The sequence below is a fragment of the Heterocephalus glaber genome, unplaced genomic scaffold (assembly GCF_053883595.1).
Source record: "Heterocephalus glaber isolate CG9 unplaced genomic scaffold, H.glaber_assembly_v1.0 deba00001579, whole genome shotgun sequence".
Taxonomy (NCBI): domain Eukaryota; kingdom Metazoa; phylum Chordata; class Mammalia; order Rodentia; family Bathyergidae; genus Heterocephalus; species Heterocephalus glaber.
The window spans coordinates 11,450,793-11,478,765 of NW_028258360.1; the positions used below are offsets into that span (position 1 = coordinate 11,450,793).

At 59.7% G+C, this 27,973-nt stretch overlaps 1 protein-coding gene across 3 annotated transcripts; it reads right to left on the reverse strand.

The window, feature by feature from the left end:
* Gas6 (growth arrest specific 6) lies at nt 1-27,973 on the reverse strand. 3 transcript variants are annotated; one of them, XR_015443855.1, is made up of 15 exons: nt 24,625-27,973; nt 24,326-24,492; nt 14,357-14,381; nt 12,828-12,890; nt 11,190-11,312; nt 10,516-10,641; nt 10,060-10,182; nt 8,983-9,104; nt 8,180-8,298; nt 7,839-8,028; nt 4,743-4,907; nt 3,706-3,874; nt 2,133-2,305; nt 1,006-1,251; nt 1-457 (listed from the first exon to the last, which is right to left on the reverse strand). XR_015443855.1 is itself a non-coding variant. In XM_004858482.4 (15 exons), exons 1-15 carry the CDS (start codon nt 24,713-24,715, stop codon nt 303-305), a joined length of 2,040 nt encoding a protein of 679 aa, XP_004858539.1. In that variant the 5' UTR covers nt 24,716-27,973; the 3' UTR covers nt 1-302. The 3 variants fall into 3 exon arrangements, 2 of the variants coding, with proteins under 2 accessions (XP_004858539.1, XP_012932784.1); XM_004858482.4 differs by having other exon boundaries at nt 1,006-1,234; XM_013077330.3 differs by lacking the exon at nt 11,190-11,312 and having other exon boundaries at nt 1,006-1,234.

Sequence of the window (27,973 nt, forward strand, 5' to 3'; positions counted from 1 at the left end):
TTAAAAAGGGTTCTCTGAACATTTTATTCTCCATATTTTAGAGTCAGAAGCATGTGGTAATAAAAATAATAGGGAGCTATTTCTTCAAGTTCGCTCTGCTGTGAGCTGCTGCCCGCCATGTGTCCCCCGGAGCTCAGTTGCCTGCGGCCAAGTGGAGCCTCGATTCTGACCTTATTTACAAGTGCTTACTGCCCGGGGGCTCCAGGAGAACAGCTCGCCAGGCCTGCCAGCGCTTGGTGTGCAGGGCCACGCCTTCCTGTCCGGATGGCTGGACGGGAGGCCCCAGGATATCCTGCAGAGGCCTAGGGCGCAGCGTGCTCCACAGGCGGGCAGGAGTGTGCGGTGATGTCGCTGTGCTTGTACGTGGCCTCGTCCAGGTCCAGGGGCTTCCCATCCACCTCCAGTGTCATGCAGCCATGGTAGAAGGCGGTGACTGGGGCTGAGGTCACAGGCACCTCTGGGCAAGGGGGACAGGCAGCACGTCAGAGGCAGTGCTCGGCCTGGCAAGGCTGACGCACAGCCCTGTGCGCACCCTCAGCTTCGTCCACCTGGCCTCCCCGTGGCCTGCCCTGTCTGTTTCCTTCCCTGCTCCCACATCAATGCCACTCTGGCCACAGACCCACACGTGGCGTGGACGATGGCCTCTGGCTCTGGTGGCCCAGCCTGGTGCACACACAGCCAGCCCACGAGTGTCCCCTCACGTCCACAGGCCTCACCCAGGCTGCAGGCCTGGCTCTCATCCTCCTCCACGCCTCGGGGCTGGAACTATGTGGCGTCTACCTGTCCAGGCCGGAGCCTGCTGTGTGCACTGGGGACCTCAGCAGGGACTTGGTTTCCCTCGGCCACACCTTCGGCTCAGGGCTGAGGCTGGGGAGGCACCAGCTCCAACCTGGATCTGCCTGGCCATCCCCGCTGGACACAGGATGGGCTGGCAGTCACTCCCAGCTGCCAGCTGTGGTGATGTCCAGCAGGACTCGTACCCACCCAGACTCCGCAGTCCCCTACCTGGCAGGCCCCCGATGAAGGTGAGCACAGAGCCCTGCAGGTGTGTCGCCAGCAGGGCCAGCCGCTCCTGCAGCTGGGCAGCGCTCGCTTCACTCTGGCCCTTGGTGCCGTCCACTTCCAGGTTGGCCTTGCCCTCCTTCAGGGACACGGTGACCACATGCTCCTGACCATCACACGCCTTGATCTCCATCAGAGCTAGGGCGATGTTCTCCACTGCCAGGACCACCAGCTGGGGGACGTCCAGGGCTGGGGTCAGGGAGAGGGGAGCCCGGGAGTCGGACAGGGGTCAAGGACGCCCAGGGCGGGGGTCAGGGAGAGGGGAGCCCAGGGGTCATGCAGGGGTCAAGGACGCCCAGGGCGGGGGTCAGGGAGAGGGGAGCCCGGGAGTCGAACAGGGGTCAAGGACGCCCAGGGCGGGGGTCAGGGAGAGGGGAGCCTGGAGGTCGTGCAGGGGTCATAGGCACAGCCCAGGCCAACCCCACAGGCTGGTTTCTGTGTCTTGCCCTCTGTCCTCACAGCCTGTGCTGTCCCCATGCCTATCCTGGTGGTGTCCCTGTGGACTGGGCCATGTAAGATGGGGCCTGGACGCTGGGTGACCACTCCCTGCCCTGGGACTGGGGTTTCATGTGTGTAAAATTGGGGTCACGGAGGGGACAGTACAGTAAAGCTACTGGCCAGGGCTGGCCTTGCTCTGCAGGGACTATTGGTGTCAGGAATGTGGCCCCACTCCCAGAGGAAGCCCATGAGGGTGGAAACCTGGGCCTGGCACCTGGAGCAGACAGCGTGTGGCACCCCCTGGTGAGGAGCCCTGGAGCATGCAAGCCTGCTCCTGACAGTGCTCAGAATCAGCTGGGAGCACAGGCCATGTCCCTGCCTTCAATCTGAGAACCCCAGCCTAACTCTTAGTGGCGCCAAGCACTGGCTACCCCTGTGCTGAGTGCTGCTCTCAGCCATGCAGGCCAAAGCCCCACATCCTGGGTGTCTGATCCTTGCCACGGCATGCCAACCGTGACCCCACAGCTGGAGGCATTGGCCCGGGCAGAGGTGGGGCAGGTTGCAGCCCCTGAGGCCATAACCTGGGCTGGGCCTGCAGGTGGCCCCTTGCTGGCGATGGGCCTCGGTCCTACCTGCTTCTTGAGCTTCTTCGTGGAGTGGTAGTCAACCAGGGCAATGGACAGGGCCACGGTGTGGTTGCCGCCTACCAGTGCGAGCAGCACTCCTGTGTCAGCCGCAGGGCGGATCCGAGCCACGACCTCCACACCCCAGGTTCCTCCAGTCCCCGTGTCTGGGGACATCCGCACTGCCATGAAAGCCGCACATTACGAGGCCATACAGATGGCAGGAAGGCGAGAGTGAGCACAGTGGACATCACAGAGGGACGGTGAGGGGCCTGCCTGGTGGGACACTGAAGAGACCCTGGAACCGCGCCCACTGTCCTGGCAGCAGGGAGGGACCTATCCTGTGTGGGGAGGGACAGGAAGGCACAGGAGACTCTGGCCACATGCCCTGCACCTGAGGACACTGCGATCCAGGCCCTCGGTAGCTAATGGTCACTCACATGACACACATATGTGTGTGCAGGACACGGCTGATGACACGCATCCTGACTGCACCCCACTCCTCCCATCTGATGCCCCTGGGCCGGAGCTGGAGGAGACCCAGGCCTTGTGGTTCTAGGTTTCTGCCTCACCCAGGGCTCCAGAGTCAGAGGGGCCACAGGAGGCCAGTGCCAGGAGGCCCCCACTCGCCTCTGTCCTCCCATAGGCTCCACAGCCTGGGCGACCCTCTGGCCCGAGCACCCACAGTGCCCAGGTCCCCCGGTTTACCGGAGTGAGCTGTGTGGATTGGGAAGTGGGAATAGCTGGAGCTGTGTGCTGTAGAGGGAGGCGAGTCCTTGACCCCACGTCCTGGGCCCCAGGCTGGCCGGCTGCTGAGCTCCCCTCTCCTCTGCGGGGCACCCCACTCTCAGACCTCGAGATCTTGGGGCCCAGGCCCCCAGGTGACTTTGAGAAGCACTGGCTTTTATGGGGGCAGAGCCCTGGGCTGGCCCAGTGCCCCACGCCCTCCTGACCACCCTGGCTTTAGCAGCACTGAGCTACCAGGGGAGGTTATTGGCTCCACTTCGTGGTTCCCAGGCCCTGAGGCGCCCCCTGCCATCCCACCCCGCTGAGGGGCATCTGCACCCCTTCTCCCATCTCTCCAGGGCTGACCCGGACTCAGGACCACCCCGGAGGGCCCGAGCGCTGGCTCTACTCATCCTCTCCCCACAACCCCACTGTCCTCCTCCTCCTCTTCTGCTCCGTAAGTCTGAGGTAGCAGCACCCGCAGCAGCCCCTGCCACATCTAGAACCCCTTGTTCCTTAAGAGTCAGGGTGCAGGCAGGGCGGGTGCCTGGCGAGCTCCTCGTCTGTACGGACACGGCTGAGCTGCCTCAAAACCGACCGACACTCTTGCCCTCTGCCCCGCGGGCCTGCTCATTCCCATCTCCACCCTGTTCCCGCCAGGCACCTTGCAGCAGTGAGACCAGGGCGCCTCCCCCACCCTCTGCGCTCTGCCTGGCCCTTGGCTGTGGCACGGGCCTGACTGCGGGCAGCTGCCTGTCCCCATCCCTTCAAGGTGGGCACCGTGGCCCGGCCTTCTGGCTGCCAGTGTGGGGCTGGCTGCAAGTCTCCCCTGTGTGCTGGCAGGAGGGAGACCCACTGTAGCTGAGCCTGTAGAAGGCAAATCCGCTTCCGGGGAAGAAGGACCCCTTCTCCGCCACCGAGAAACACTGCATCTTCGTGTTTGCTTTCACTGTCTCCTGGATAGTGCTGTCTTCCCCATTCAGCCAGCTCCAGCTCCTCATGCAGCCGTCCAGGCGAGGGTTGATCTGGAAGGACAGGTGCAGCCCAGGTAAAACAGGCTGGTCCTAGCAGTTCCCCGGCCAAGACTCCACGACTGCAGGAGGGTGGAGGAGGAGCCACGTGCCTGGAGTCGCCCCAGCCACGGAGGGCTGCCTTCTCTGTCAGGCCTGTGGAGAGCCGTGGCAAACCAGGCAAATCTCATTGGTAGTGGGTACTCCACTGACAAGCTGCTCGCTGCACAAGTGGCCCAGGCTGCCCCTTCCTCCCAGGGAGGACAAGCGTGTGGCCGCTGCCTGTCTGTATCCGGCCTCCCCCCATGAACCAGAGGTGATGCAGGCTTCGCCTGGAGGACAAGCAAGCCAGGCAGGGCAAGAACAGGGTGTCCCCTGTTCACACGCAGCCGTGCTGGCGAGCAGATCCAGCCATGGAGCCCTTCTCACTGTGGACACTGAGGTCCCACTCGGGGCTGGGAGAGGAGGCAGGCGGTGGCTGTGGTGTGGCGGGCAGGGGCAAGAAGAGGCAGGACTTGAAAATGGCCAGCACTGCCCTCCCACCAGGGCGCTTTCCCCGCGGGAATGTTGGCAGGATCCACAACCCAAAAGGTTCTTAGGAATCGTCCGAAAGGGTGATTACTCGTTAGTTAGAAAACATTGCGCTTTCTCTCTGCCACAAAATAGATTTTGAAGTTATTAACTCAACGGAGACTTGAGCGAGCCTTGCAGGAAGTGGGGGGCCGACAACGTCCCAGCCTTGCCATCCCCCGGCCTCTGCTGCCCCGCTTCCCCAGACTTGGCTGTCCCTAGCCAAGATGGGAGTGGAAGAGGCGGTAGGGCCGGCCCGGCACAGCCGCTCTGGCCCAGCCTGCGCCTCCCCTGGCCCCGTGATGGCACTCACGGGCTGGACGAGGTCCTGGGCTGGGAAGGGAACGCCCCCCACAGTGAGGTTCAGGTGGTACAGGCCTCGGTCCAGCTGGAAAAGGTCTCCAGCCACCGCGATCTTCATCACAGCGTCCTTGTTGACCTTGATCACCAGGTTCCGATCCAGCTCCTCCACAGAGATCTAAGGAAGAAGCAGCTGTGAGGACATGAGAGGACAATCCCACTGCGCAGCCTGAGGACCAGGCCACACCCCCAGGTAAGAGGCCCCCAGCGCCAGGCCACATCCCGGGGCCATGCTGCCCAGTGGCCCTGTACCCTTGCATGCTGGCAGGAGGCCCAGACACTTCCGTGCTCCTTTGAACATTGGGTCAGGAGTGGAGAGAGGGTCTGGCATAGGGTAGATAGAGCTGTAGGGAGCCCTCTACAGGGTGGTCAATGCTATGCTTCCAGTGTCAGAAGAGTCAGAGAGCCAGGCCTGACATGGTGTGAGTCCTTCAGGCCCCACGGCAGTGGACCCGACCTGCCTGTCTTGCATAAAGCAGATGCACAGGTAAGATGGGCTTCGTGTTCCAACCCAGAGCCTGGGGACAGTGGGATCCCCATCCTGCGGTGGCTTGTGTGGCCTGTGGGATGCTGCAGGCCACAGGGTGGAATCTGACTCAAGCAAACTGTGAGCTGCAGCTGGTACACACCCTGAGCCACCTCCACGCTGAGCACGGTGTGGCAACGTCACCCAGACGTGGAGAGTTCTAGAACAGAATCATGAGCTCCGTGCTCCTTCCTGGATCCGTGTGCCTGGCCAGGCCAGGGGAGAGCTGGCTGAGGCCCTGTGAGTCCTCTGTTGGAGCCACCTCTGTGTGGCCTTGCTTTTCCTTGTGGATTTATCACGGAGTCATCATCCCCGGGATGAGCTTGGTTTTCTTGGTTCTGACCCAAAGCAAGAGGCATGTACTTACTTCGGTCTGCATGACCCTCCAGCTTCACTGTGGCCCCTTTGCTTCATTTCCTGACAGCTCCACCACATGATGGTCAGGCCGCCACCTGGTACCATGGCTGGGTGTCGTGCTCTGGCCTTTGCACAGTGGCCTTTGGTGCACATTCTCTCCTACAGTGCCGAGCACCATGTGGAGGGAATTGCATGGGAAACAGCCTGAGGTCCAGGATTAAGTCTTTCCTTCACGATTCTTCTGGAACTGTCGCTCCGTGGCTCCTGGCCAGCTCCAAGTGGCCACCTGGCTGTGGACACTAGGATCCATTTCCTGGGAGGTGTACACCTGCTGCTGTGGGCAACCCCTTCAGCTCTGCTCCGTGGCCCAAGGCTGCTGCACAAGCCTCAGCCCTCCACTTCCCCCACATTTCCAACTTACCCAGCACATTCTCTGGTGGGCATCTCCACTGTCCTCCTCCATGCTCTCTCCCTCCAGAAGCTGCCCCGGCACCCACCAGGGGTGCTCACCTCCCACATGCTCAGGGAGCAGGGGACCTGGGAGGGACCAGATCTGAGAGGCATCCTTGCTGTGGGCCTGGAGCCACTGGACAGAGGCTGCAAGTCTGTGGCCCTGTCGGGGAGCAGGCCCCGGATGGGGAGGACCACCGTGCCTGGAGCCGGCCCTTTGGGGTCATGCAGAGCAGAGCCAGGCTCAGGTGACACAGCTGCTGTCCACGAGACAGTCTCTCAGAGTGGCTGCTCCCTGACCCCCTTGGAAGCCCGTTCCTGAGGTAGCCCAGGTGACATATGCAGGCCACGCCTTCCTGGGCTGGGACACACTCCCCGTGACTGTCCTTGGGGACTGTGGTCCAGAATGGTTGGTGAGCCTGTCCCCAGCACACACCGCAGGGCCAGTGCAGAGGGAGGGCACAGGTTACCCAGGCCATCCCTGTCCACGCAGAGGGTGGATCCAAGGTGACCCCATGTGACCTCTGCCCTCTCCCTCCCCAGAGCCTTCACTGGCTCTGGCCCTCAGGAGAAACCTAAACTTCTTCGTCTTCCTGGCTCGAGCAGCTGCTCATGCTTGGTTTCCGCCTATACATGTGCATAGCCTTGGAGCTCCACAACTGCAGAGCCTCCATGCACAATGAACGCCCCTTGCAGTACTGGCTTTCTTGGCCCAGGCTCAGTCCGCGCCTTTGTGCACCCCTTTATTTGGCCAGGAGCTGCCCAGGGCCGCCTGATGTCACCAGCACCCTTCGCTTCTCCTGAGCCTCGTGGCTATGAGTGCAAGTGTTTTCCTTTCTAAGCCCTAGCAGTCAGTGCGGTGCCTGGCACAGGCTGTGGGCTGAATGAGCAAATAAATTCCTCTGGAACTTTCTGTGCAGGAACCCTGAGATTTATCCTCGTCATCCAGTAGACGTCAGCCTCCATGCTGGCCAATGTGCAAACACACTTCAGGGGCTCAGGCTGAACTGGGTCAGGGGCTCGGGAAACAGCTGGCCTGGTGGACCCTGCAGGGCCCAAGGGGCTGTCCGGCCGCTGCCTTGAGCTGTGCAGAGCACCCGCCCCCTGGATCATTCCTGCTGGGCTTGGTGCCATCTGTGCTGTGCCAGGAATGCCCTCCCCCTGTAATGGGCTCCCGGCAAAGGTGGGGCGGACGTGACTTGGCAGGTGGGTGTGAGCTGCAGCTTCTGCTGGGCCGGGCGGAGCTCTCATCTGGTCCTCAGTTCCAAGGAAAAAGCACGTCTTTCTGCTTCTCTTCCAGGGTCCACTCCCAAGCCAGCTGTGGCGTGCAGACCATCTCACTCATGACTGGGCATGGGACAGGGGCCCCTGGCAAGGGCTGGGCCCTGAAAGCCTCTGTGAGCGGCCCGGCCTGGGCCCGCCCAGGTGTAGGGGAGCTAGTATTTGCTGCCGGGTTCCAGGTTCCACAGTGACTTGGGCAGGACCTTCCTCGGAGGGTGCCTGCTTGCTGTAGGTGTTGTGCAGCCCCTAGCCTCTTTTCTCTCCCCGTGGCTGTCCCTCTGTCCCCTTCCTGAAGAGCCACTCTCAGCCACTTGCTGCCTGGAGTAAGCAGCATCTAGGCTCCATGCCCAGCCCCAGGGTAGCACCTAGAGGGACAGAGTCTGGCCTAGGCTGTCCCCACTGTCCAGCGATCAGCAGGGCCCCAGACACACTCACCGTCTGCCACAGGCCATGGTTGATGACCGGCCCGCTGCTGGTGACTCTGCCAACCCCATTGTAGCATAGCTGCAGCTCCAGCCGGCCGGCCCGCAGGCCCAGCGCTACCCAAGTGCTGTCCAAGTGGCCTCCAGCAAAGAAGAGGATGCCTTCAGGGTCAAAGGTCCGGAAGTCAAACTCAGCCACCAGCCTGCCCAGAACAGGAGACAAATCAGGGTTATGTGCAGGGCGCGAGGCTGCAGGGCGCGAGGCAGCAGGGCACCAGCAGGATCAGTGGCCCTCAGCCTCACAACCCCCTGAGGGCTCTGGGCTGGGCACACAGCTCATGGACCCTGCCTCACCTGGTAGGCTGCAGCCTCTTGAAGCGCAGCCGTATCACCGGGGCTCCACTGAACATACGGCCCAAGTACAAGGACTTCATGCTCTTGGCTGTGCTGAAGGGCACACAGGGCAAGATGTCCTGTGGGGGGGGCGGGGGGGTGTCAGGCAGGCTGCGTTGTGGCTGCCTGGAGCCCTGGCTGCGGGACAACTCTGTCCCACCCCTGCTGCCCACCCACTCCTAGAATCTCAGTGTAGCGAGGCCTCTTCATGCTGAGCCCGGGGGCCAGGGCTCAGTGGTTGCTGTCAAACCTTGACAGCTGGAGCCCCACTCCCACCAAGTGCCCGCTGGCTTTCGTTAAGCGATGAAGTATTTCTAGCAGAGGAGAGCGCAACACAAAAACCATCATGTGTGCCGTTAGGAAGTGAGTAGAGTGCGGTGGCCTTGAAGGCTGGTGTACTAGAACGTTCCCTGCTCTGGGCTGCTTCTTTCCCTGAAGCTCAGGTGTGGGGGGAGGATCAGAGATGGGGAGACAAGGAGCAGTGGGGCCTGGGCCCCACAGGAGACCACCCAGAGACAGGGAAGTTGAGGCAGAGCAGGCTGGGTGTGTTGGTCCGGGCCCAGCATGTCTCCCACAGTGGGGGAGGCAGGGAGCGCTATGCTGAGTGCCCACAGCCTGGGTCCCAGCCAGCTCCCCCTGGGAGGCCACGTTGCTATGGTAACTGCACCAACACAGCCAACTCCCTCCACAGCAGAGCTCTCCCCAGAGGTGCCCTGTGGCAGCTGCAGTGTGGTCCCTCGCTGTCCATGGCACCGGCCACTCACCTCGCAGGTATCCATGTCAGGGGACAGCTTGAGGCCCCCACGGCCGTTACAGTGGCAGGTGTAGCTTCCCAGGGTGTTGGCACAGGTCTGCTCGCAGCGTCCCTGCGCACACTCATCCACATCTGCAGGCAGAGGGCCACCATGAGTGAGGACAGAGCCCCAGACTGCGCAGGCGTGTGGCTGGCACACGCGTCTTCCAGGCGTGGATCCCTGCAGCCAGCCCACTGTCCTTATGCTGCCTGCCCTCCTGTCACGGACGCCGGTGCTGCAGGGGCCGGGTGGGGATGGAGGGCCCGGCAGCACTGCGGGAATACAGGGAGAGTGCAGGCCGAGGCCTCCCTCTGCTCGCTGGTTGTTGGGGCCCCGTGCGCTCCCCAACAGGGCCCAGTTCCTCCCCTGGCTACAAGAAGTCCACTGACAGAGCCTCACCCCTTTGTACCTGGGGCTTACATCAGCCTCACAGGCCTGGACACGCCCCACTGCAGGTCTTCCTGGACTGGAGAGGCTTTGTGTGCACCACAGGCTGGGGAATGGAGGCCTAAGTATGTGTGCGTGGGTGTGCATGGGTGTGTATGTGTGCACATGTGTTCACACCAACGGTGTGCCACTCTGCTCTGTGAGCATGTGGACAGGTGTGTGAATACACGTGCGTGGCTGTGTATGTTCACATCAACAGAGTGTGTGCTACCTGAGTGTATGTGTGGGCAGGTACATGTCTATGTGTATGCATAAGCATGTTTGTGTGCATGTGCACACATGTTATATGTGTATTGTGTCTGCATTTGTGAGAGCCCACGTGTGCTCACATATGCGGGCACGTGGCATTTGTGTGCATGTGTTTGCACATGCACATGTACCATGTGTGCACTTGTGTGTGGGTTTGTTCACTGTGAGGGCACATGCACAGGTGTATGTGGACACAGCAGCAGAAACTCCCTGGGGATGGCGTGGCCTCCTCAGTACAGAGCCCCTCCCTGGTGTGTCCTGGCTGGTCTCCCCTGAGTGGGTTGGTGGTGGCTCCTGGAACACCAGGCTGGTGGCGGTGGCTGGGGAGGGGGTCACAGGGCCCAAGTGTACCTTGGCAGGCCTTGTCCTGGGTGCTGTATTCGAAGCCCTCATCACAGAGACAGGTGTAGGAGCCCAGCAGGTTCTTACAGCGCGCCTCCCCGCAGGCCTCTGCATCCGCACACTCATCTATGTCTGGGAGAAGGGACAGCAGGCTGGTGTCAGGTGGGCTGGGGCGGCAGCAGTGGCTGCCAGGGCAGGCAGGGCCAGAGCAGCCTGGACCCAGGGCAGGGGGTGGGGGTTTCAATGTCTTCACTGCTGTGGGCTGGAAGGAACGAGGCAGTGCCAGCACACACAGCCTCATCAGTGGTCCTGGCACCTCCACCTCGCCCCCCAGATCAGGGAACCCCCGGTGGGCTTTGGGGCTATGAGGTCCCCAGAGGACATGCACCCCCACGCAAGCCAAGGAGGAGGAGAAGAGAGAGGAGGGGAGGAGAGGAGACACAGGGCAGCCTGATGGGTGCTCACCTTGGCAGGTCCGGCTGTCGTTGCGGCTGAGCATGTAGCCACTGTGGCAGGCACAGTGGAAGCTGCCCGGTGTGTTGAGGCAGACCTGGCCACAGCCCCCGCTCTGCTGGATGCACTCATCCACATCTGGGCACAGAGATGCAGAGATGGGGTGAGGGACACGAGGTGCATACGTCCTTGGGCATTGGGCTGGGGATTAGATAAGTCAGGCAGTGGGAAAAGAGAGACCCAGCTGCTGCTAGTGGTGGGACCAGCTTCAGGGTCCCCACCTGCACACAGGAGGGGGTGGAAGCCAAAAGGGATCCCCAGGCAGGGACACAGGGCCAGCCGGAGCCCCACCCCACACCACCCCATCCCAGAGTGCCTGGCTGCAGGCTCTGCCCGAGGGGGACCTTGCCAGCCGCCTTCCTCACCAGGGTTTGATGTCGAGTAGTCCAGGTGGGAACCCTTAGCGGGGCTGCTCCACTATAAGCTTATCCCCAGTGGCCTCAGCCCCAGCCCCTCTGGGCACCATAGCTCCAGGCCAGCCAGGGCAGCCGCGCCCAGGGCAGTGAGCGGGGAGGGAAGCGGCCCTGGAAGGGTGCTGAGGCTGGCCACCATGTGGGACCCAGAGAGGAGCGGAAGGAAGAGGCGGGCAGGCCTGGGCTGGGCAGGCAGACAGGGAGCAGCCTTACCTCTGTCACATCGCCGGCCCCCCCAGCCAGCTCTGCACAGACAGAAGAAGTTGCCCATGAGGTCCTGGCAGACCTGTGTTCCCTGCTTATCACACGGGTTTGGGGTGCATTGGTCAGGCAGGTCTGAATTGAAGGATGCAGAGGAGAAAGTCACCCTGAGCTTCTTTCAAAGCCCCCACGCCACCTCTGACGGGGACAGGGGGTAGGCTCCTCCTGGGTCAGGCCAGGCACTGGAGCTGGTCCAGGAAAAATCTGAGCTGCCAGGAAGGAGCAGCAGCTGCAGAAGCAGCCAAGGACAAAGGGTGGATCTCCCAGGAGAAGCCTCTCACCACTCAGTTTCAGAAAGACCAGGACCCTTCACCCTCTCTGCCCTGACCAGGTGTCCACCCCAGCCAGCCATTGGCCTCGGAGCTGGCCCTGCACTGGGCATGGCTCAGGGTGGGAGACCTGGTCCAGCAGGAAGAGTCCTCTGGGAGCCACACCCCAGCAATGTGGGCACAGCAGCCTATGCCCTGGCCCAGCTGTGCAGCCCAGAGACGCCTCTGTCGGTCAGGGAAGCCCACACGTGAGCTCTGCAGCTCGAAGGTCAGGCAGTTGGCAGAAAGATCTGTTATCATGCCCAGGGCTCCAAGAAGTCTTTCACAGGCTGCTGACCAGGCAGAGGTGGACAGGCCCAGTGTGGGGAAGGCCAGAGCCCACCACTGTGCCCACTGTGTGGCCAGGATCTGTAGCTGGCCTGGCTGCACACCATGGACCCTGGAGTAGGCATGGAGCCTCCTAGAGCCTTGGGGCCGAACCCGCCGGCCTGCCTGGCTTCTGCCTGAGCACATAATGTCCAGACTGCTTTGCACCACAGCCACTGTCCTGTGCCACAGAACTGCTTCGCCGCAGATGGGAAGCACCTACTCCTTACTCTTGGGAGTTTCCCTGCCTCCCTCTCAGTGTGCAAATATGGCCTCCCCTACACCTGGTCACAGACTGAAGCCCAGGTCAGGTTCTCAGGCAGACACTGTGGGCCCGTGCAGACTCCAGACTAGAAGCCCAGAAGGGTCCTCAGTCAGGCAAGGCAGGGCCAGGAGTTCTCCCTCCTCTGTCCAGGAGAAGAACCAGCAGTGGGAGCACTACCAAAGTCATCCCTCGGGGAGGAAACCAGGAGCAGCAGCGGGCAGGCTTTCTGGGCACCTTGGGTGTGAAGCCTTCTCCAAGTGGAAATGGGAGGTGAGGTTAGAAGAGAAAACCAGCTTCTCAGAACATGGAATGACCCAGGCTTGAGCTGACCCTTGTGAACTACTCCAGGTACACCAAGGGCCGGGCAGCAGTGGCCCTGGGGGTGACACTGTCTGGTTTGCAATGGAAGAACTGGAAGAACCTAGAAGGCGGTTGTGAATCTGACAGGAAGTGTGTGTGAACCACAGGGCAGAGCAGGCAGGAGAGCTGGGAACCTCAGAGGCAGAGACCCCCGCACTGTGGGAAGTAGAGGATGCAGAGGGCCCAAGGCAGCCTTGGCCGGACATGGGGGTGGGGGGGGCATACTTCTGTGTCACACCTTGTGGGAGTGTGAACTTTGTACCGCAGATGCACCGCGACCCTTGCACACCCCAGCACGTGGTGCTTCCGGGGAGACGGGGGCACACTTACTCCGGACACATGTGACGAAGCTTGGGTGTTTGCTGTTTGGGGGTCCATATCTGTTGATGCACTCTGCAAGAGAGAATTGGGCAAAGTGAGCCGCGCATGGTGGCACACGCCTGTCATCCAGCACCCAGGATGCTGAGTCAGGAGGCTCGCCACATATTCGCGGCCAGCCTGGACTACGCAGTAAATCCAAGGCCAGCCTGAACTGTACAGTGAGATCCTTTACAAAACAAAAGAAAAGGACAAGGTGGTCACTCGTCCTGGGGGTGGGGCCCTCAGAGACCAGGCTGTGCAGGTGAGAGCCTGGGATGACACTCCACCCTGCTGGGTGCCGCGGTCCTGCAGCATGGTGGAGCATGGCTCTTGCTAGCACAGTGGTCAGCAGTGACAAGAGGAAGCCACCCCCACCTCGAGGCAGAGCTCTGCACCCAGACAGCAGTGTCTGGCCCCCTACGGGGAAGCAGAGCCGCCTCCTGTCCCCGTGGAAGTGAGCCAGCAGGGTCAGGGACCTTTCAGGACACAATGTGCGTCACCTGAGGTCCACCTGTTCCCGAGAGGCCCCTCAGCGGACCTGCTGGACATGACTGGACAGTGGGATCCAGGGGAAGCAGAGAGCACAGTTTCTGGACGTGTGCGTCCAGGGGGTGCAGCAGAGGCCCTCAAGTTCCCTGCCATCCATAGCTGAAAAGATGTTAGTGTGAACAATGGCTATCTCGTGGGAGCGAGCTCACTGTCAGCCTTGGACCCAAAGCCAGCACGTCCAGAGATGAGGCCACTGGGGCTTCCCAGGGCCAGGAGGGTCCCCTCTGTTTGTTGCCAGCCGTAGGTACCAGGCAGGAGACTGGCAGGAGGTGAGGCCGATAGCTTAACCTCTGTGCCCTTGGTGAAATTGGAAAGGCAGGAGTATAGCTTTCTCCTCTGGGCAACACATACCTAAAGACTTTAAAACGCTGCTCATCGGACAAGTGGTTCTCAGTGGTGACTCACGGCTGCTCACAGGACAGGCATGGAGTCAGAGCCACTGCCCCACGGCACTGAGGCAGAGGTGTACATGGGTTTCCAGAGTCACCAGCGCCTGTTCCAGTAGCCAAGTGTTTGTGCATCCCTCAAGCCAACACAAACATTTCTGAGTGTCCTCAGTCGCAACCAACATGGCCAATGCCAATAAACAGGGCCAACAAGGACACAGCTCTTTGGGGTCCTCAATAGTTTCAGAAGTGCAGAGTCCCAAGGCCACTGAGTTTGAGGACACTAAATCACCATATTTCTAAGCTGTGGGTGGAGTTGGACATCAAATCAGAAAAGGGGATTGCAAACCATGGCCTTGAACCAAAGTTCAGCCACCAATAGAATAAAACTATGGTATAAAAAATAAAAAAGAAGCTTGCATCCCTGCCCTGTGAGCTCAAGTTTACAGAGTTCCAAAGTCGCATCTCCTCTCTGGGATACCTTGTTAGCAGGGTCCTCCACACGAAGCTGTATCCCCAGCTATGCCTTTATGACAAACGAGAAAATTAGTGACTGAGACTTACCTTGGTATCTTGGGTAGAAATATTCCTGTGGGGAGAGAGAAAGGAGGAGCTGTTTATGCCACAGTCTGAAGCTCACAGACAACATAGTCAGGCGCTAGTTACTCAAATCTGGGGAGACAAAGTCAGACTGGGGAGCAGGAGCTGGGGACAGAAGATCCCCAGAACGCTTTGCCAGCAAGAAAGGTGCTGCGGGGTGGGACACGTGGGGCAGGCTGCTCGGCCTCTGCAAGGTGGCGCGGCATGCCATTGGCATGCCCATCTGACTGCTTTCAGCAACGAGCCAGGCAGTGTCCCCAGAGCTCCTCAGAGGCCGCTCAGTGTGGGGATGGCGGCATCCTCAGAAAAGTGAGAACAGGCAAGAGCCCACCGCATCTGTAAATGTTGACAGTGGCCTGACTGGCACTCCCTTGTGGGCGAGGCATGGACTTCGTGGAGGGGCACCTGCTGTGCTTGAATGCACTCAGAGCCACGTGCACAGAGGACTCTGGGGCCCTGGGGACCTTGCCACAGGCTCAGGCCTCAGTGCTGTCTCTGGATGACAGAGCGGCTGCAGCAATGGCAGGAACAGGACAGCAACCTCGGGATGTGTGGGTGCGGCCTGCACCCTCACACAGCTCTGCTGGACCCATGCACCCACCTCAGGAAGGCCTTTCAGCCCCATCCTGATGGATGAGGAAGCACAGGATGGAGGCAGGTGTGCAATTTGCCCTTTCACTATGGCAGGCCAGGGGTCAGGGAGGGGACCCACCAGGCCTCGTGTCCGGAGGACAGGCAGAGGCATCGGTTCTCCTGCATGCCCACAGCTTCCTGCGCAGGCTTTACACGGTGCCTGCCACCTTCTGGCTGGCTGGGGCTGCACCCCTACTCTGGTGATGGAAAGTGCAGAGGCCTGGGGGCTGCTGAGCCAGCTGGGGGAGCTCAGCCACTGCAGATAAGTGGACTCCATACAAGTCAAAGTCAGAGCCAGCTGGTGCTGGCTACGGCCCTGGGCGAGGTGGGCCTGGGGTCTGGGTCTTTGGGCAAAGTTCTGCCCTGTGCCTCTCCACTCAGTCACGTGGCAAACTGAGAGCAGGAAGGGCTAGCAAGGCCACAGCGCAGCAAACCCTGGGGGCAGGGAGGACGCGCAGGGCCTGCCACTGCAGGAGAGGCTTTGGATCTGAAAGGAAGGGTTTGGGATGGAAGTGAAGAGGGCCCACTTGGGGCTGGGAAGCAAGGATTCGGCTGGCGAAGGACGAGCACAGTGAAGAACAAGGGAGTAAGCCCCTAACTGCAACTTGCCTGATGGTGAGTTTTGTTTTTCTAATCACGGTTAGTCATGCTAGTTACAGTCCTGTGCAGTCTGTTCTCATAATGAGCTCTGTGGGTGCAAGGAAGCATTATTAACAGAAGGGCCATGCCAGTCTCTCCTCCGTCAGCCACACCTGTCTGTGGGAACCTGGGGCTCAGAAACCTCCAGGTCACGAGCCTGTGGGTGCCTGAGTGTTGGGGGACCATGTGCGCATGAGTGAAACCCTGAAAAAGAGCAAAAAGAAAGCAACACACCTCGCAGTGCTGTGTGTGTGCCCGAGAGAAAGGCATCTGCATTTCCCCTAGGAAGCTCTAATCTCTGGAATGGCCACCGGACACAGCCCTCACCAGCACTGCCCGCCACTCGAAGCCGGCCTGCCTGGGCCTGCAGGCTGCCCCGATATCCGGGTTGGGTCAAAATGTTGCCCTTGCACGGCCAGTTTGACTTAGGGGAGAGTCAGAGCCTGTGAATAATGTAGCCGAGGACACGCTGTGGTGTTTTTTGGGACAGAAATCACTGTCGATCACTGTGACTGTTTTATGTTGATCAAAACATGAAATGAATGTTTAGATTTAAAAAACCTTTATTACAGTAAAAGACACATTGCCACTCATCCTCCCTCAAAGTCCTCCCTTCCCTTCGAGCTCACTTACCTCATCCTCCCTGCCACTTTCTGCAGCAGCTCTGGAGTCCTCGTTCCTGAGTGTCTTGGCTGCCTCTATGTCCTGAATCAATTCAAAATGTTCCCCTTTCCTGGTCATTTTGACTTTAGGGAAGAGCACGGTGCCAGATCCGGTAAATGAGGTAAACATGGTAAATAAGGTGGGTGTTTTCATGAGTCTGCCTTTCCATCTGGTGGCACTTGGCAGCAAGTCACCATGTTTTTGATCACATCCAGCACAGACACTTAGGAAAAAGAACCCCAGAGCTGCTGCAGAAAGTGGCAAGGACAATGGGATGAGTGTGCTCAGAGTGAGGGGAGGCTTCTGAGGGACCCTGGCAGCGTGTCTTTACTGTCATAAACTTTGATGTAAACACATGCCATATTTTGAATCAGCCCTTTTACTGTAGTAAACTTTTCTTTAAACACACATCATAACTTCTGGTCCAGATGGAGGCACGGCTGGGTCCACGGGCCCTGAACTGCTGTCTCCCCCAGGTGGCCCAGCATGGCACGGAGGCGGCTCGGGAAATGGTTGTCACTCTCTGGGGTTTCCTGAGCTCTTCCCCTCCAAGCGGGCTCCAGCCCTGGCTCGGCATCTCTGCCAGCAAGTCAGCTGCCCCCAGGGCGGTGCAGGGATCCTATGGTCCCATGTGCCTTCACCCAGCTCTAGGAAGGCTCTTCCCGGGCCTCAGCTCGGAAAACCACAGCACGCTCCTCAGTGCTGCTCTGCACCACCCCGGCAGGACCTGCCTCACAGAGTCCCTCGAGTGTGCCCTGCGTCACATGTGACAGCCAAGGAGACTTCAAGCAGTGTGCTAGGAAGTCGCTCCACTAATGCACTCCTGTCAGTAAAGCCCTAAATTCGATTCCAAAAGCCCTTTCATCACCTGGCAAGGCAGCCACAATTCTGGGGCTCGGTGACTGTGCTTACTAGCATGACAACTATTTAAGACATTTCCCGTGGGAAACAGCCAGAGAATGGATCTCCGGAGCGTGTGATGTCTCGCCAGCAAACCGACCTCCAAGGGGAACTTCAGAGTCAGCCAGCCCGGCTGGGGCTCTGGCTCAGACTGAGGTCCTGCCCAGAACCACCAGAGGGCGGAAAGCACAGGCCCAGCCCAAGGGCCTCCAAGTTCACGCCCTGGGCGCCTCCTCCCGCTGCACCCCGCAGAACCGTGCTGGGCACTGGCTCTGGTTCTGGGCTCTGCCAGCTCCCTGATGGGCTAGGCACGGTCTGGTCCTTGCAGCCCTGAAACCCACACCTGCTAGGCACCTGCTGACCACGACAGGGGGCTGTGCCAGAAGGGACACTGGAACGGCGGCGGGCAGAGGGACTGGACTCAGCCTGGGGCAGGACTGTCACATCTGTCACCACTGCAAGCAGCAAGGCGGCTCCCTGGGGTGGCACCCCCACCCTCTGGGCCTTGGCTGATGGTGCCAGGCCTATGCTCGGAGTCCATCCTCTCTGCCGGGGACCCAGGGCGCTGCCTGCCATCCAAACCCGCATTGCCTCTGCCCGACACGTGCCTGGGGTGGGAGGTGTTGTAGGGAGGCCACGGGCACAGCTGGGGACAGAACTCATGCAGCTTGCGGACAACAAGGACCTGGCCTCACAGCACCGCTGCCCTAGCACCTGCCCTGGCTTCCACGCCTGTATTCTGGTTTCATCCTCAGTTACAGAACTCCTTACTCAAGCTGGGCACAGGAGGCCGCATGGCCGAGTTCTAGCCATCCCTGTACAAGCAGAGCCAATGGGAGTGGAGGTGGAGGTCAGCCTTTGGTGGAGAGCACACGCAATGGCTGGTGCTCCTGCACCTTGTCCTGTGTGTGAGGAGGTCCTGAGGATGGAGGCCCTGCAGCTGTGCAGTGGAGCGGCAGATTGTAGTGGGGGCCCAGCTACCGGCAGCCCCTGATTTCTGCTACTTGCCCTTTGCACGAAAAAGAAATAAACTTCATGTGAATTGCTGTCGTTTGTACAGCCACAGTGCCTGGCTGGCTGACCTTGACAATCAGTGCAAACAGGGTCACAGCCACCTGCAAGCAAAACGGTGAGTCTAACACCGCGATGCACGGTGAGCAGGCGTGGGGAGCAGTGTGGCGGTCTTGGGTCTGTGGGTGTGGAGGGGTGCTGAGAAAGTCCACGTGCCTGGTAGCGCTGCTCCCGGGGAGAATGGCTTGGGCATGTGGAGGAACTCATCGAACCTCTGCAAAGAAACCCCACTGGGTAAGGACAGTGCTTCTTTTAAAAAGCCGTTATTGTTTCTGGAAAATTATATCCTGCCCTTCCCTGAATTCCAAATTCAATCTTTCTTTGTCCTAAACATTTCACACCTAGTTCATTTCATAACCCAGACTTCACCAAGCGTGAGGTGGAATAAACGTTCTTGCGATGCCAAGCTTCACTTTCCAGGTAACCAGCAGGCATGGTGTGCAGTTTCCGCGCTGCTGGTCGGCGTGCACTCCTCGTCCCTGGGGACAGACAAACGTGGGACACTATGCCACGGTGAGGCCTCCAATACAGCTGTCACCAGGCACCCTGGGCCCTGCCCCTGGGAGGAGCAGGCTCCAGATGTGGCCAACTTAGGAAGCACAGCAGCCAGCGCTGGGCACTGCCAAGTGCCAGCCTCTGACAAGCTCTCTGGTCACCCTCAGTGCAGGGGACAACCTGTCACCCTGTGGTTCCTGCCAAGTGGTCAGGCTGCTGGCAGCAGCCTGGTGACAGAGGTGTCCCGGATGCGACCGCATGGGCCCTTCTGTGGCAGAGAGGTGGGAGGGAGGAGCCGGACGGTGCGCACCGACCCTCTGGAGCTCTCGGCCTTGCAGACGGGGGTCACATCCCCTCTGGCTGGACACAGCCCTGTTGACCCTTGCCTCAAGCCCCACCGCAGACATTGGACCCCCAGCACTGGAAGAGAGCAAGTCTGGGCCCTTTAAAGCCAGGACATCTGGGGTCATCACTGCCTGCACAGGAGCCTGTGACCCAGGCGTGGGGGAAGGCGCCATGCCACCGTCCAGGTTGGAGATGCCCGGCAGGGTGGAGGCCACTGGGACCGCAGCCGAGACAGATCCTGCAGTGAGGACTGTCTCGGCCATAGCTCCTGGAGCGCGGCAGGGAGCGGGGTCTCAGCACCAACTGAAATGGCGAGAGCCGCCCGACACAGGAGGAAGGGGCCAGACGGAGGACACGGGGGCCACCAGCAACCTCCAGCTGCATCTCCCCACCTGGAGGGCGTCCGTGCCAGAGCCGTCACAGGTCAATCCTTGTGAGTCTTTAGGAAGAGAAAGTGACGCATGTTGTCCTCACACAGAACAGCAACCTACAACACTGACAAGCAGGGGCAGCTGGGCGTGGGCTCCCAGCTTGCTAGGGCTTCTCCCAGAGCAAGGTCCCCTCAGGACAAGGTGGCCCTGGGGCCTGCATGTTCATCTGTGCCCAAGAGCTAAGGTGGGCGGTCCCTGAACAGGCTCCCGGCTCTGCGGAGGAGGCACCGAGCGCAGGTGCCAGGCTGGAGTGGTGCCCTGAGTGTGATGTGGGACAGACTACGGCTTCCAGCTCACAGGCTGGTCCTGTCGGGCCGGGGACGTAGCTCAGTGGTTCCGGCGCCTGCCTCAAAAGCGCAAGGACCCGAGTTCGATCCCCGGTACCAAAAGCCAAAGCAAACTAGTCACGTGCCTGAGGAACCCTGGGACAGCCCTGGGACCCCTACGTGGGTGCTCAGAATTAAACGCAGTCCCCTCCAAGGGCCGTAGCACTGGGTGACTCGAAGGCCACTGGGGCGAGGCTCTGGTGCTGGTCGTGGTTGCACTTCTGGCACTGGATGGGGGAGAAGGTCCAGCTGGTCTGGCGGGATGGCGGCGGCGGAGACAGCGCAGCACCAGGGCCATCGCTTGCTGCGATGCTGGTGGGATGGGACGTGCTCGGCCTCCAGCCAGGACGCCAGGGTGGGCAGGGCGGGGCAGGGCCCCATAGAGCCCCTCTGCTCTCCAGGCTGTGCTGGGTCGCTGCGTGCACATCACTCTGCTGCGACCAGACCACGGCCCGGTGCCCATGTGATGCTGCCTCACCCTGGGCAGCTTCCACGCCCGCTCCCAAGGGTCCGGGCTCGGCCGCCAAGGCTGGGGGTCACTGCCTTCGCACAGACTCGGACTCTGGGAACCACCCCCACGTGTCCGTGCTCTGCCCACGCTATGCAGGAAGGAGGGAAATGGTGGCTGTCGCGAGGTCACAGCCCTCGAGGCTGGGCTGTCTACCACAGGACAAGAACATCCTTTGGGCAGGACCCTCGCTGCTTCATAGGGACGTCCAGCCCGGCACAGGCAGAGGTGTGGGGTCCACATGGCTATGGTGGCCAGGGCAGCAGTCCTGAGGGGAACCTGGTCAGCTGCAGGGTTGGGGACAGGGTTGGGGACACGGCCCTGGGAAGACAGGAGTGTCAGCTGTCATTTCAGATAAAGCCCAAGCAGACACAGGGTACTAAGGAGGCTCAGGCACATATCACAGCCTCTCCAGCAGCACACCTTCCTCACCCTGGGCCAAAGCAGACAGTGCCGTGTGCAGAGGGAAAGACAGATGGAGCTCCGGACTTCCCCCACTTCCACCTCCTTAAACATGATCTCAAAACTCTAAGGTGTACACATGCCCAGTTTACAGCAACATCACTGGAACAGAATGGGAGCAGGAGGGTGTGGAGTGGTCCCAGAGCCGAGCCCTGAACCCTAGAATGGCAAGCTCTTCGATACTGAGACAGTTCCCTGGTCCATCCTGAGAGCTGGAGGAGAGCCAGGCATGGGTAAACAACCCATGTGTCCTGCAGCCCTGGCCTGGCCCTGACCTCGGCCCTTCCTGGACTCTAGAGATGGGCTGCAAGCTTCCTGCACACACTCACTGCTTCCGCAGTGTGGAGCCTGACTTGTGCCTGTGCCCTATGGAGACTGGAGCTTTGCTGTTGTCTGGCAGAGGATAGTGAAGGGCCTGGGGCTGGGGCTGCAGGTGCCAGGGCCTCACATGAATATCTATGCAGGCCCAGCAGGGAAGGGCTGAGGGCCCAACGGTCACATCCCCAGCTCCCCCAGCCCAGGAGCTGATCCCTGGCCAGTGCAGGGCAGCCCTGCAGAGAGGACAGCCGTCTAGACTGGAGCCAGCAGTAGAGAGTCCTGGGTAGCCAGGAGGGGTCCCTGGGGCAGGACGCTGGGGAGAAGAGAGTGTGTGTGCAAGGCCCCGTGTGGCTGCATGTGTGTATCAACGCATGTCTGTGCGCATGTGTGCATCGCGGTGTTCTGCGTATGTGTGTCTCTGTGTATACATTTGTGTGGATGTGTTGGGCAGCTGTCACAGCAGGGGACGTCTCTTCCCTGGCAAGTCTCTGAGGGTCCCTTCCTCCGCCTCCTGGGACCCTCTTAGGCCACCTGACACCTGGGCCCTGCCCCAAAGAGCAGTGGTCCCCAGAAAGGAACCAGGGGCCTCATCTTCTTGGGAGGTCGCCTGCCTCAAGCTATCCTGAGTCCTGGAAGGGTGGACAGGGTTTCTACCTTCAGCTGGACCTCCTGCTTTTAAAACTGACAGCACCCCGAAATCCTACCAGAGCAAACTGATCACCACCAGCAGAGAGGGAGAGGGGTCAGCACACCACAGAGCGGGGCCAGATGAGGAGGCAAGTCAGGGAGAAGAGGGAGAAGAAAGCAAGACAGAGGGTCAGAGAGAGGTGGCCGGGAGGGAGCTCGGAGCCCCAGCTCAGCCCAGCCTGCCCCCGTGGGGCCAGCCCCATGTGAACACTGCACTCTGCATCCCTTGCAGAATGACCCTCTTCCAGGAGCTCGGCCTGGGCTGCTCTAGGAGCCCAGCCTCTTAATCAGGATCCCGTGGAAGCAAAGAAATAAATACTGTCTGGCACTGAAACCCCAGCCTGAGACGGTTTAGTAGAAGGCTGCCGGTGAAGAGCTGGGCAGACCTCCGAGGACAGGGAAGCCAGCCAGCGGGACAGCAGCAACACCAGAGGGAAGCAAGATAAGAGAAGCCCTGGAGAGAGGGACAAAGGGAGTATAAGGGCCAGCGCTTGTCCCTGGGGCCAGCCAGGAATGTGGGTGGGGGAGGTGCACTGAAGAGGGGGCTGAGTCTCCTCTGGCAGAGCAGTGTGAAAATCAGCTCTTCACACCCCTGCAGGAGGGGCAGGACTCCAAGGTCAGCACTTTAACCCTGAATTGGGTTTAAGGCCTCTGATTGGTGGGGAGGGGGTCCTGAACCTGGGTCTAGATGCCTGATCCACCTGGCTTGGGGCAAGACAACCCCCCTGGCCCTTGCTGGGCCTGCTACAGCCAGGCAGGGAGCTGCTTTGAGAACCCAGCCTCTTATCAGGGTCCCCTGGAAGCAAAGAAATCCTGTCTGGCCCCAAAACCCTGGCCTGAATCTGGTCTGCAGCCAGGTCTGGGGACCACAACACTGGGTCCCGGTGATGACCCCAGGTCCGACCCTGTACCTGGACCCCGCATCGGCCCCGTTCCAAAATGTGAATGAGCTGCATCTCAAGGCCAGGAGAACGGATCTGACAGTGGCCTAGGATGGTGACTCCCCAGTGGCCGGGAGCCTCCATAAATGCAGAGACCCTACCTGACAACTCCAGCACAGGGCATTGGAATAGGGCTCCACTAAAGCCATGGGGTCCCCAGTGCTGTTTTCTTCTGTGCCTTCAAGTCACACCTTCATAAATAAAGTTGTAATTACAACATAAAATCAGTTGAAACCAAAGGGCCTGGCCTGGGGACAGCTCAGTAGTCGGGCCATGTTGGGCCTGCAGGCCCTGGCAAAGGGCAGCAGAGGCCGGCTTCACAGCCAGCAGTGCCTGGGCCCTGTCGTGTCCCCACAAGCCCTACCCCAGCTCCACAGGGCATGGGGACCCCAGTGAGCTCAGGGCTGGAGGGAGCTTGGCCCACGTGGCCTGGCTCAGGCCACAGCTGGTGACCCCAAAGGAGGCCTGTCCTTGGGCCAGGGAGAGAAATGCATCAGGGCTTGTGGCCACCAAGCTTAGGGTTAAAGAGCCAGGACAACAGCACGGCTCATAGAAACTAGGAAACTGCTCCCTCGTCAAAGCCAGCAAAAGAGAGAGGGCCATCACGGAGAGAGGGGCCCATCACGGGAGAGGTGTCCGTTACGGGAGAGACGCCGATGACAGAAGAGATGTTCATCACAGCAGAGACACGCATCACGGGAAGATACCCATCAGGAGAGAGAGGCCCATATGGAGAGATGTCGCCATCACAGGAGAGATGCCCACAGATGCCCATTGTGGAGAGATAGCCATTGGGAGACAGAGCCACGGGACCTCAGCTGTGCCCTGGCCCTGTGACAAGGCAGCCCAGTGGCCTTCAGTATTTCCTAGCCTGCTCTGGAGAATGAGATCTTGAAGGGATGGTGCCCTCTGCCCGCACAACTGGCAGTCAACATACAGGGCCATGCAGGTCACGGCAGCCAGGCCTTGCATGGCAAGTGGTAATTTTTTTCTTCCCTGCAGAAACCTGGCTATGACCCCCTGGCAGATGGCTCAGGTTGCAAACGCCCTGGCCCAGCAGCGGTCCTGCCTGTGTCCCCAGTCCCTGTCCCCGCCCTCCTGCTCCAGGGAAGTGTGGCGGTGAGCCCTGCTCCCCAAGGTCGTCCTGGCCAGCGTCTCCTCCGCCCTCCCACATGCTTCCTGCGGTTCCTGTAACTGTATTTTTGGACCTGCTGCAGCAAGCAATTCCAGCTGGAGATTTTCAATTCCTCTTTGAGGGAAGCCCTCCCGATTGCCCGGCCCGGCCCAGTGTGGGGCGCAGCACCCCTGCCTGGGGCAGGAAGTGCCCAGGGTTGCCACACTCCGAAGGGCAGGCGAGCCCTGGCTTCGCCCCGGGGTGCGGCCGTCTCACCGGGAGAGTCCCTTGAAGGTGCTGTGGGCTGACGCCCGCCCCAGCCGGGGCTCCACGCGGTCCCGGAGCGGAGCGGCCGCAGTCGGGCTCCCCCGGAAGCGCAGCCACCTGCCTCCCCACTCACCGTCTCGGGGTCGTTCTCGAACACCTCCCTCGCCTCCTCGCGACTGCAGCGCTCCTCCACGCACTCCCGCTCCAGGTGGCCCTGCTTGGCCTCCTCGAAGACCTGGTTGGCCCGGCGCTGGCGTGTCCGCAGGAACTGCGCAGCCTCGCGGGTTGGCAGCAGCAGAGCTGCGGAGAGGAGAGTCGGCTGGCGGGACGCGGGGACCGCAGAGGCGGGAGGCCAGCAGGGCCGGCCAGGGGCCAGCGAGAGGCCGGCGGGGCAGCGGGCAGGGGGCGGCGGGAACCCGGGTCCTCGCTCACCCTGCGCAGGCTCCGAGCCCAGCAGCAGCAGCAGCAGCAGCAGCAGCAGCGCGGCGCCCAGGGCGGCCGCGGGCCCGGGTGGGGGCCGCATGGCAGCAGTGGAGACGGTCAGAGGGCCCAGGAGGCCGAGGCGGGCGGGTGCCGAGGGCCCCGGGCGGCGGTCATGCTGTGCAGTGGGCTGAGGCTAGGTCACCTCCTGAGTCCCCTCAGTGCGACGCTGAGGCGGGGCGGGGCCAGCCAGCGGGCGGAGCTGGTTGTGCAGGAACGGAACGTCGGACCCAGGAGAAAGCATGTCTTGCAGAGCGCACAGTGCTGCGTGCTGACTGGCTGGGCTCTGCTGCTGGAGCGGGGGTGATCCAGGGGACTGGGAGCCACACCGGGCTCTGCGGGCTCTGCGGACCACTTCCCGGTGACAGTGCAGAGGGAGCTGGCGCCCCGCCCCGCCCCGCCCCGTGGACATCAGCTGGGATTCTCCAGGCTTGGGCACATTTTCTCCGGACTTAGAGCACAAACTGAGGTCTAGCCTAGCCCGCTTGGCCCAGCAAGCGAGGCCCTGCTGTTCCCCCTGCAGCTTTGTCTGAGGTCTCCATATTGGTAGGTACTTAGGCTGGCTCTGAGACCAAGGTTTCTGCCTCGAAGCTTGGAGGATTTTGCAAACTCACCAGCAAAACACTCAAAGCCCACACCTAGCAGAGCTCGCGGGGACCCCAGAGGTTGTGCGGGACTTAACGCCACCTGGATACTCCTGCCCGCGGCCGGTGCCGGGAGGTGCCTGTCCGTGCCCCGCCCCGGCCCCGCCCCGCCCTGTGCTCCTTGCAGAGAGGAAAGTCACTGCAGCTGCAGTCCTCAGGCTGTGATCTGAGACGGAGTTAGCCGGCAGGGAAATGTTGATTTCAAAGAAATGAATGTCCTTGGGAATGCTCTTCAAAGGGAATGAAATTTGAACAGATAAGTCATCCGGCCTGCCAGCCTGCCCCTGTGTCTGAGCTAGTACCCAAGGGCTCCACCAAGAGCTCGGGAGGCAGGGCCAGGCTCCCACAGCTGCCTGGGCCTGGAGAGAAGATGCAGAACATCACTGCTGCCTCCTGGGGAGAAGTATGGGTGGCGGCGTACGCAGCTCGCTCAGTGGGAGGGCCCAGAAGGAGCCAGGTCTCTGTCTACCATTTCCTCAGGTTTTAGATTAGGGTGAGGACTGCGCAACCATGTGCACGTTGGGGTTTTGGCGGAGAGGCATCTCTGAGCGTGTGCAGTTCTTGATTATCTGACGAAAGCCAGCCTGAACCGCTCTGGCCCCTGTACGGCCCGGGCCATCTGCACTTGGGTGTGGCCCTGGACCACATCCCTTCTGATCTTCCTTACTCTCCTTTCTGCTGAGTTCATGTCCAGCAGTGACGCCTCCTGTGTGCAGACTTTTGGTTTAGTGAAGGGCATCCTCCTGCTCATTCAGATTTAGACAGCCATGCAAAACTTCAGCACTTTCAACCTGGTGACCAGAAAGTATGTTCTAAGCAGAGATGGAAATGGGTAAGAAACAGTGTGGATGGGGTGCTCTGAATGTGGACAGGGTCAGCAGCACTGCTGCACACCCTGAGAGAGCCACGGTGACAGGCACGGCACAGCCATCGGCCCGGGCGAGGAGCACTTTGCTTGTCTGGATGCCGAGATCACCCGCGCAGGAGGTGGGAAGCTGGCAGCTTCTCCTGCCAAGGACACACGGGGTGAGAGCTGGAGGGGTGACCCCGACTTCACATCAGGAAGACCCTGCACCCACTGACCCCCGAAACCTGTGTGTCCAGGACCTGCCAGTCATCTTCAAAGAGGGCGCACTGGGTGTTGGCAAAACCATCACACAACCATATTTAGTTTTTTCTCTGCATTTCCCACAGCTTTTTTGAAGAAGTACAATGGTAAGAACAGTAAACTGCGCACGCAGGATGGATTTTGACATTTCTGCGACATAGGCATGGACCTGTGAAACTGCCACTGTCAAGTCAAAGAACAAGCCATTACCCAAAAAGCTTTCCCTCTGCCCTTTGGAGATTCCCCCATGGTGGGGTCCCTGTCCTGCCCCGATCCCCATGCCTGGGCGAGGGCACGGATCAGCTTTGTGTCACTATTGATCATTTTTATATTTTCTAGAATTTTATGGAAGGTTCAGATTGTATGTGCACTTTTTTGTTTGGCTTCACTCACTGAGGATTTTTACTTCCAGAATTATCTGAGTCACTTGTACAGATGGTGTCTCCCGTTTGTGAGTCAGCAATGTCCCTTGTGGGGTTAGGCTACCTTCTTGTGTCATTCACCTGTGCTAGACATGTGGCTTCTTTCCAGGTTTTCATTATAAATCTGCTGTGACCACTGCGTAGAAGTTCCCCTGTGCAGCCTGCTGTCCTTTCTCTTGGAGAAATGTCAGGCACAGAGGAACTGAATCATCTGGTATGCATTTGCTTCACTCTTCAAGAAACCACCAAAGTGTCCTTCAAAAGGCACTGTTTTATATTCCCACCAGCAAGGACAGGGATTCCTGCTGCTGCCCATCCCCACCATACGTGCTATGGTCAGTTTATTTTAATGTTAGCCTTTCTAGTAGGTGTACATATAGTGCATCTCATTGTTTCAATTTGTATTTCCCTAACAACCCATGGTTTTGAGGAGTTTTAATGTGCACTTGTCATCCAAATAGTTTTCCTGGTGAAGTACTAAACATGTTTGTTTCTTTTAACTTGGAGTATTTGCTTTTCTAATTGTTGAGTTTTAAGCACTCTTTACATAGCCTGGATGCATACCCCTTATTACATGTGAGGTTTGAAAATACTTGCTCCTGGTCTGTGGCTTGTCTTTTCAGTCTGTTCAAATTGTCTTTCACAGAGACAAATTCTGAATTTTGATGTACAATTTATTATTTTTACTTTGATGGATTCTGATTTTGGTGTCCCATTTGCCCAACCCAAGATCATACATATTTTCTTCCAGAAGTTCTGCAGGTCTGAGTTTTACATTCCAGAGCACAATCTGTGTTGAATTAATGAGGCTCTGCTCACCGTGGGAGATCACAGCAGTGATGACAAGGACCACCCATTAGTACAGGTGCTGCTGGGCATCTATGCAGGGGAAGTGCAATTGTTCTGTCACTGTTGAACACCTTCGCAGTGGCTTGCATTTGCACCTTTGTCAGTGATCAATTCACCATTTATATGCGGGTCTGTTTGCAAACTACTTTGTTCCATTTATCTTTCCATATCTCTGTAAAGTGAACACTACACTGTCTTACCAACAGGAGGTTTTTAACAAGAATGCCTGAGAGAGGAGGCTATGAGAGTGAAAATAAAGTATCTTGTATGTATGTATC

Bases quoted from the DNA above. Each gene is read 5' to 3' on its own strand.
- Gas6 (XM_004858482.4), bottom strand. From the start codon at position 24,715: ATGCGGCCCCCACCCGGGCCCGCGGCCGCCCTGGGCGCCGCGCTGCTG. The intron at 12,891-14,356 runs GTAAGTCTCAGT...TCTCTCTTGCAG, and splicing joins TTTCTACCCAAGATACCAAG to AGTGCATCAACAGATATGGA. The intron at 4,908-7,838 runs GTGAGTGTGTCT...CTTCTTCCTTAG, and splicing joins ACCATGGCCTGTGGCAGACG to ATCTCTGTGGAGGAGCTGGA.